This window comes from Coregonus lavaretus (assembly GCF_964263955.1).
Source record: "Coregonus lavaretus genome assembly, chromosome: 39".
Classification (NCBI taxonomy): Eukaryota; Metazoa; Chordata; class Actinopteri; order Salmoniformes; family Salmonidae; genus Coregonus; species Coregonus lavaretus.
In genome coordinates this window covers 14,866,446-14,875,708 of record NC_140026.1, presented here as the reverse complement: position 1 = coordinate 14,875,708, position 9,263 = coordinate 14,866,446, and the positions used below count along the sequence as shown (strand labels likewise).

The window sequence follows — 9,263 nt, the reverse complement described above, 5'->3', positions numbered from 1 at the left end:
TTACTGTCTGATCCCAGAGTACACCATCTCTTCCTCCATGTTGCTTCTCTGTCTTGTAGACCAGTTCTTCTTGTTGATCAGATTCAGAGCTACATAATGGAGACTGTCTGCATCCTGGGCCTGTGAAGAACAATTAGAAAATGGAGGGAGACTATTACTACACATTATTCATAAATATAACCATTTTTTAACACATTTTTATAGTAATAAAAAATATAATACATTCTGCTTACCCCTGTATCCAAAGACGAGTCTGGCTGGACCTTTTGTCTGAGAGACGGGTCCTGAAAAGAAAGACAGAAAATATAAAGATACAACCCCTCACTACTGATACATCTGTAGATGGTGACATCAAAGAAGAGCATCTAAAAAAAAATAAGTCACTTACCTCTGCACTGCAGATACTGTATATTCTCTTGTTAATCTTGCAAATTATGCAAGCAAGGACAATGGTCAATAAATATGGTGATAGAAGTGCTGTATAGTAACTACATATACTCTTGTATATAGTATAGTAGTATAGTAACTATATGGAGGATTGTACATTCTCTTATGTGATCTAAATATTAACAAAAGTAAGATGTATCACTTACCTTTGATGTCCAGCTTGGTCCTGTTTCCAACCTGACAAGAAAGTCTACACGTCAGTAAATCTGTTTCCTATACAGTGATATCTGATTATGTGAATAGTTACCTCATGTTCAAGACATAGTATCCAAAAATGTGCAACAAGTTGCAGAAGGTACTGATTTTAGCATTTTTCGCGCATCATGTTCAATCATCTATAGGTGACTTTGTTGAGCTTCAGAATTAATTTGAGATACTTTTAAATGATTTGGACTTGATGTGCGAAAAAGGCTAATATCGGTCCCATGACTTGAATGGGATTTGTGCCACATATGCTAAAACATTAGCATTTGGAAACAGTGCCAAGTAAACTAAACCAAAGCATGGATTGCTACCTACCGGGCGGCAGGTAGCTTAGTGGTTAAGAGCGTTGTGCCAGTAACCGAAAGGTCGCTGGTTCTAATCCCCGAGCTGACTAGGTGAAAAATCTGTCGATGTGCCCTTGAGCAAGGCACTTAACCCTAATTGCTCCTGTAAGTCGCTCTGGATAAGAGCATCTGTTAAATGACTAAAATGTAAATGTAATACATTGTCCATAGACTGCTTATAGGGTAAGGAAACCAATAAGTAATTTCAGGGGTGCAATGTTCACTGGGGACAGAGTCTCCTGGCTGGTCAGACACAAGCTGATGTACAAAAGTTTTGCTTGATCCTGAAATAAAAAGTTAGTTCACAACTTTAGATGAGGGATTAACACATTTGAACAATTAACATAATTAGCCATATTTAACAACATTACTGTTAAAAAAACAATAGCCTACCTTTCAGAATGATAAATATCCCGTTTTTGAATTCCATCACATTAACATTAATACCCCCATAGAAATATGTGGCTGAGTCAGATGGCTGAGTGTTGGAGATATGTAGATGATAAAGTCAATTTCCACTTTGCACTGTGAACCGAGGGTTATCCTTAAACTCACTGTGAAATGTTGCACCACCATCATATTTGTAAATTGTTGATACAAGTTGAGGCTTCTGTCCTACATTTAGCTTCTACCATGAGATATAAGAATATCTGTCTGGATAGAAGCATTGGCGAGTCACATTGTCTCCAAGATAGGCGTGCAGAAGAGGACTTGTATTGACGATGTCCTCCGTGTCCACTATAAATGAAATGCAGTGAAGATAACTCATACCACATAAACATTTACTTACTTTAGTTACATTATCACTAAGTCCTGGTTGGGTGTGGTGTACAGTGTTCGGTTTCCCTGAGTGTGCGAATCAAACATTGACTCAGTAGTATGAAATATTAGAATCCTTGGTTTACCAATAGTATTTGAAGTTGTTAAACTGCAATGATAAGCAGGTCTAGAAACAACCTGAACATCCTTCAGCTTCTTCTCTCTGGTCTCGTCTGGTGTAACAGAACAACTGAGATGAGGGTCAAGAGACAAAGTGAAGTGACAGTATCAGTGGAAATGTGTATCTACATACACCACAGGAGGCACAACTTTTAGGTTGTTTGAAGAGGAAGTATAGTATAGTATGTTTTCATCGATTAATCAATTATGCATTACTCTCTAAAATGCTTAAGCTATCAAAAAGGTGTGCTATTTATTTTCAAACGGTGTAAAGTCAGAGTTAATGGTTTGTATTTTTTCATCATTTGCGTCATTTGCTGAGACTTGTGGTAAATACAGTGCCTATAGAAAGTCTACACCAACATTGGATTTCTTCACATTTTATTGTGATACAAAGTGGGATTAAAATTGATTTAATTATACTTTTTTGTGAACGATCTACACAAAACACTAATGTCAAAGTGGAAGAAATTCTTACATAAGATTACCTCGTGCAAATAAGTCGTAAGAATTGGGCAAGTCATTAAATGTAGGAAATAAAATCATGTTTATTGAACTATCACACACGCATAAAGGCAGGTTACATAGTTCAATGTTATAACTTTTATCATCAAAAGGAAGAGTTCAGACATTTGCAAAATCATGATATACATTTCTACAAAAACAAATGTATCCAGTAAGTCAACCTCAACCACTATTGGTGAGAATTTGAGACTTCTGAAACCATCCTAGTATCAGCTTTCCACTTGCTGGACAAGTATGCTCTGCATCTGAATGATTCTACATTGATATTAGGAGAGTATGCCAATGCAGTGACAATCTCTTCAGCTAGGCCCGAGTATTACATTTTACAAAAATGAGGAATGTACAAAATAGCCAAGTCACACGGACACAGTCAAGCTCAAAGTGGAGGACAGTAGGGCTAAACTTAAAATTATGCTGATTGGAGGACTGTCACATCCTGTCTTGATGACTCACACCAGAGTAGATGGTATCTTCCTCTCTCTGTTCTCTCTGTTCCCTCCTCTGTCTCCTGGGCTTGGTACTCTTGTCAGTGAACTTCAGGGCAGCATAGTTCAGGCCATCATCGTCACCGTAGAGCTATGGGGATGAAACACAGACTCACTCAATTCAGACAAATTTAATGCTGTAATCTTTAGCTTTAATACTCCACTCTTGATACAGCAATTCTGCTGACCTGTTGGTCTGACGTGTTGGCATGAGGATTCCCATACTGGCTCTGCTGAGAATGGGTCCCTGCTAAAAGACAAATGAAAAATCATTTAAAACACTTGAAACATACTATGTATGTACGGCGGCAGGTAGCTTAGTGGGTAAGAGCGTTGGGCCAGTGACCGAAAGGTCGCTGGTTCTAATCCCCGAGCCGACTCGGTGAAAAATCTGTCGATGTGCCCTTGAGCAAGGCACTTAACCCTAATTGCTCATGTAAGTCGCTCTGGATAAGAGCGTCTGCTAAATGACCTATTATTATGTATGTCATATTTTCTGCTTCAAAATGAAGTAGGCTTGTGAAATGAAAACAGGGAGGGCTAGCCTTCACCGTTCTTTATGATCTATAACTATTATTACTTTTACTATTAGCATGAACACTTTTACTGTACCTGCACAGTGTTCACATCGTGACCTCTTCATTCTCACACAGAGGATAACGTTGACAACCACACTCAGAATCACAGCAGTTGTCAGGCAAGATAAAATGATGACAAAAATAATATTACTCTGATCACCCAACAGTTCTGAAACTTAAAAAACAAGGCTTGATTATTTTCTATTATTCTTTTTCTCAGTGGTTTTGGCATAAAAGTTAGCTATAAAAGTTATATTTGAAATCGACTATGAATTGAAGGTGATAGATTTACATATTGATATTTCCTACCATTTGAGAGAACATTAGTGGTGTATTTTGGTTATGCACAGCTTACCTTCGATGTCCAGCTTGGTCCCGTTCCCAAACAGTATCTCCCCACATGAGGCACAGTAGTAAGTCCCAGCATCAGATATATTGAGGTTCCTCTTGGGGAGGTTGTAGACACAGCTCTGTGTAGGAGACCCAGCCTCAGGGCTCTTCTCACACTGATCACCCTTGTCCCCAAGGGTATAAATGATTCCTGGATGGGATTCTCCTGTGCCATGTCTGAACCAATAGACACTGTGTTCTCCTGCACAGGTCTGAGAGTGTATTGTACAGTTCAGAGTCACAGAGTATCCTGGCTGGACTGACTCAGACACAGGCTGCTGGAGTGCAGGCAGATTTCTGGACCCTGAACCTGACAAGAAGGCCAATAAACCCATTTAATCTCTCTAAAATATCCCTGTGGCAAGTGTTTTAACTCAACATTTATTCAATTAAGATCTCATCTGATTAAGAGAATACCTCATATTTACACTGTATATCTGTAAATTCAGATTTACTAAAAATATTTTCATAATAGTAACTTTCTCTTTACCTTTTATGATGAGAATGACTCCTTGTCCAAACTGCAAATTGTTTCCATAAGAACTTCCACAGTAGTATGTGCCTGAATCAGAGAGTTCCACGTCTTCGATCATTAAGTGATTTTTTCCTTGGCCACCTTCCACTGAGAAGCGAGGGTTATCCTTAAACTCATGGTAAAATGTTGCATTACTGCCATACTTATAGATGGTTGAGATGAGCTGAGGGACATTTCTAAATGTTTGCTTGTACCAAGAGAACATTACTCCTGTGTCGACTTTGTTGAAGCAGACCAAAACCACTGCGTCTCCAACGTTGGCTGAAATGAGACCATTCTCCTGACTGATGGATGAGGACTCAGTCCCAGCTAATCCATGAACAAGAGAACATAAAAATATATTAAGCTGTTACATACCTCAAATACATCTTTGGATTGTCAAGGTGTCTGTACAACTATAATTGGATACCTTGTGTCTCCAAATCAAGTGTGGACCTCACATAAGCAGAGAAATGTAAAAGATTGACTTACCCATCTCTACGAGAAGTGGAAATATCAGACACAGTGTGATCATCTTTAAAGTTGTCAACGCTTCACAACTTGGGTCTTCAGTGGAAAGAGTCCACCCATGTAGACAACACTTCAACAGTGGAGTTACAGGTGATTGGTCGAACTGGACCGAATTATTTTGGTTGACGCCTCATTCAGGCACGACTGTGGCATTTACGTGTGTCTTGTGCAGTTCAGAGTCACAGAATTTTCCTACAGGTAGAATCTTATCGTTTAGATTTCTACAAATTGAGCAGTAATTTTTGGAGCACAGTTTCACTTATTCTTTATCACTGCAGCTACTGTTGTCTAAGAGACTCAAATGTGTGAACTGTTTTGAACGTGCATTCTATGACACTGTCATCCACTAGGGCTTCTATCAGTCACTTCACCTCAGTAAAGACATCTATGAAGAAAACATGACAAACACAGCAAATGCAATACAGTGGTTTTCTTTTAGTGATCGCTCATTCAGGATTTACACTCAAATTAATAGATAGATAGAATGCCCTCCCATGATATTGTTATTGAGTATTTTGTTTCACGTCACACCCATTGCAATTTCGTTTAAGATTTACTAAAGCGAACTATTTAACGTTAACGTTACTGGTATGAAAATGTATGCACTCACTAACTGTAAGTCGCTCTGGATAAGAGCGTCTGCTAAATGACTAAAATGTAAATGTTATTGAGTAGGTCCATGGTTCTAGTGGCCTAACATCACACTGATTGAGAATACTGTCCTGATCTCTACGTCAAATTACCTAATATATAGCTCATTGTGTTTTTTCACACATTTTAGTTGACTTGGTATAGATAAGCTGCCTCATTAAAAGTGTTGGTTTAATGTTGCTAAAATGGTCAACTTGAAGAGTAAGTAGTATAGCCTACAGTATGAGAGAACTAAGAGTTCTAACATCCGGCTGAAAACCACAGAGAGAGAGAGAGAGAGAGAGAGAGAGAGAGAGAGAGAGAGAGAGAGAGAGAGAGAGAGAGAGAGAGAGAGAGAGAGAGAGAGAGAGAGAGAGAGAGAGAGAGAGAGAGAGAGAGAAAGAGAGTAAAGAGCAGAGAGAGAGAGAGAAAAGGATATTGCATGCAATAGGCCAGCAGGCCCTAACAAAGCGTAGAGACATCCTCATCTTGTTTTCATCACAGACCACAGAGTACCTGTAAATAGGTTGATGTGTGTGTGACGGGGTGTTAGTGGCATGAGAAGAGAAAACACTTTTCAACACTACGACTTAAAGAATGCCTGAGTATGGTCCAAATGAATACATTCAACAACCTTTGTCTTGATTATTGTTGAATGCATTATTCATCTTATCACAATCAAGTCAATATCAAATGGCAGAGAAGCAATGCATTTAATGTATTATTAGCTACAGTTACAATAACAAAACTAATACAGTTAATAAAGAGCTCGTGAATTTTAATGGACGTATGTTTTATTGTTCTACTGTCTGATCCCAGAGTACACCTTCTCTTCCTCCATGTTGTTTCTCTGTCTTCTAGACCTGTTTTTCTTGTTACTCAGATTCAGAGCTACCAGTGGAGGCTCCTCAGAGGAGGAAGGGGAGGACCATCCTCCTCAGTGAATTTCATAAATATAAAAATTTAAAAACGTTTTAAAAGTTATCAGTTTAAGATAATACTATAATAAATATAATCACATGTCACAAAATAATTGATTATAACACACTATTTTGCAATGAAGGTCTACAGTAGCCTCAACAGCACTCTGTAGGGTAGCACCATGGTGTAGCTGGAGGACAGCTAGCTTCCGTCCTCCTCTGGGTACATTGACTTCAATACATGTTCTCACCCCCTTCCATAGACTTATACAATAATTATGTCAACTTCCAGAGGACGTCCTACAACCAATAAGAGCTCTTGCAGGATGAACTTACATGTTATCCACCAATGAAAGGATCAGAGAATGAATCTAGAACTGAAAGCATATGCTACAGCTAGCTAGCGCTGACTCAAAGAGAGAGAAAAACAATAGTTTTATAGTTTTGAACAAATACATTTCTTCCAAAATGAAGGAGAAACAAGAGAAAGATAGAGAGAGATTTCGTCAATTTTTTTCACTTTCACTTTTAGCTAGCAATAGCCTACTGAAACACCCTGCTCAAACAGAAGGATGCTATGTTAGCTAGCTGGCTATGACTATTCAACACTGGAACTCTTCCAAGTCATGGTAAGCTTTTGCTTTTACAAATGTATTGCCACCGGGGCCCACTGGTGTAAGTGCTAAACTGCTTCCTGACTGCACACTTTAACGTTACTTTATGATTGTAGCAGGTTTCCTAACACATTAGTTCTATTAGCTATGTTGACGATGACATTACTTTAGCTAATATGGTGACAACTATGTAGGCTGTGTGTAGCGGTTATGATATGGTTTGGCTTGGAAAGGTTTTTTCGCCTGGTCACATACAGCTGATGTGTTGTGTACTGAAGTCCACAAGCGAAGGGAAAAAGTGAAAGGAGGGGAGCGCATAGCTGTGAAAAGGAATACAACGTGGCTGTTATGAAAGTGAACTGTGTTTATGCGTGATCAGGGGTATATTCATTACGCCGATTCTGTTGAAACACATTTCTTAAACGGAAGCAAACAGATCAAAAAGTGGATAAACATACCTGGATTTGCCCAATAGAAATTCTTGTTTGCAACTGTTGTACTAATGATTACACCCTGTATCAGCTGATGCAGGCAAGACATGTGGAAGGAGGTATTGAATGTGTCAATGTGTGTCTCAAATCTTTCTCTTGACCTTTGTGCACCTATGTTGTAAACTTTCAATCATAGGCTAGGGTGTAGGAACCTCATGATGTTTATAAGGAAGATTTGAGTAACATGTAGCAGCATTAACCTATTGCTGTTACATTGAACTGAGTGAATGGAATATGAAATCGTCCTGCCTCATCTTAAATGGCACTGACCGACACTGGGAGCTACGTAATAGAGATTGTCTGCATCTTGGCCATGTGAAGAACAATTATGAAATGGAGGGAGATTTTACTATAGTGTAGGTACATTTTTGTAACTATTTTCACTGATCCACTGACCATGGTGGAGAGTTTGGCATCTGATTGATTGATTGCAACTGTGGACAGGCGGATTTTATACAGGTAACAAACTGAGATTAGGAGCACTCCCTTTAAGAGTGTGCTCCTAATCTCAGCTCGTTACCTGTATAAAAGACACCTGGGAGCCAGAAATATTTCTGATTGAGAGGGGATCAAATACCTATTTCCCTCATTAAAATGCAAATCAATTGATAACATTCTTTACATGCGTTTTTCTGGATTTTGTTGTTGTTATTCTGTCTCTCACTGTTCAAATAAACCTACCATTAAATTTATAGACTGATCATTTCTTTGTCAGTGGGCAAACATACAAAATCAGCAGGGGATCAAATACCTTTTTCCTTCACTGTATCTCTAAATTCAGGTTTTAAAAACTAACTTTCTCTTTACCCTTTACATTGAGAATGGCTCCTTCTCCAAACTCCATCTTATTGCTATAAGAGCTCCCACAGTAGTATGTGCCTGAATCTGACAGCTGCATGTGTGAGATCCTTAGGTGATTCTTTTCTTGGCCATTTTCCACTGAGAAGCGAGTGTTATCCTTAAACTCATGGTAGAATGTTGCATTCTTTTCAAACTTATTGACACTTGAGAAGAGCTGAAGTCTAACTCCCAAGGTTTGCTTGTACCAAGAGAACAATACTGCCATGTCGCTTTCATGAAAGCAGTGCAAGATCACTGTGTCTCCAACGTTGGCTGACATGATACCACTCTCTTGACGTATGGATGAAGTCTCAGTTCCAGCTAGCACATGAACTAGAGAACATGAAAATATATTAACTATGCTATAGGTTACCCCAAATGCAACTTTGGATTGTCAAAGGGTCTGTTGAACAATACTTTAAAACATTTTGTCTCCAAATCAAGTGTGGATATCACATAAGCAGAGAAATATAAAAGATTGACATACCCATCTCTACAAGAAGAGGAAATATATGACACAATGTGATCATCTTTAAAGTTGTCATCCTCTTCACAACTTGTCTTGAGTGGAAAAACTATACCCCTATGTACAATTCTTCAACAATGGAGTTACAGGTGATTGGTCGAACTGGACGCGTCATTTTTGTTGACACCTCATTCAGGCGCACCCATGTCCTTCTCATGTGTATTGTACAGCTCTGTCTCACAGATTATCCTGGCTGGACTGACTCAGAATAGTTATCTTTTAGGTAGATCCTGATCATTATAGATTTACTTCAAGTGAAGTACTGTTTATTGAAGTGTGGCATCC

At 38.7% G+C, this 9,263-nt stretch overlaps 1 protein-coding gene across 1 annotated transcript; it reads right to left on the bottom strand.

The window, feature by feature from the left end:
- LOC311112970 (uncharacterized protein) lies at nucleotides 1-8,997 on the bottom strand (the record flags this gene model as incomplete). The annotated part of the gene is made up of 7 exons (XM_084156097.1): nucleotides 1-120; nucleotides 234-284; nucleotides 2,913-3,035; nucleotides 3,133-3,194; nucleotides 3,878-4,222; nucleotides 8,420-8,785; nucleotides 8,940-8,997. The coding sequence occupies 7 exons, from the start codon at nucleotides 8,995-8,997 to the stop codon at nucleotides 1-3; spliced, it is 1,125 nt and encodes a 374-aa protein (XP_084012223.1).
- Between the last annotated feature and the right edge of the window lie 266 nt (nucleotides 8,998-9,263).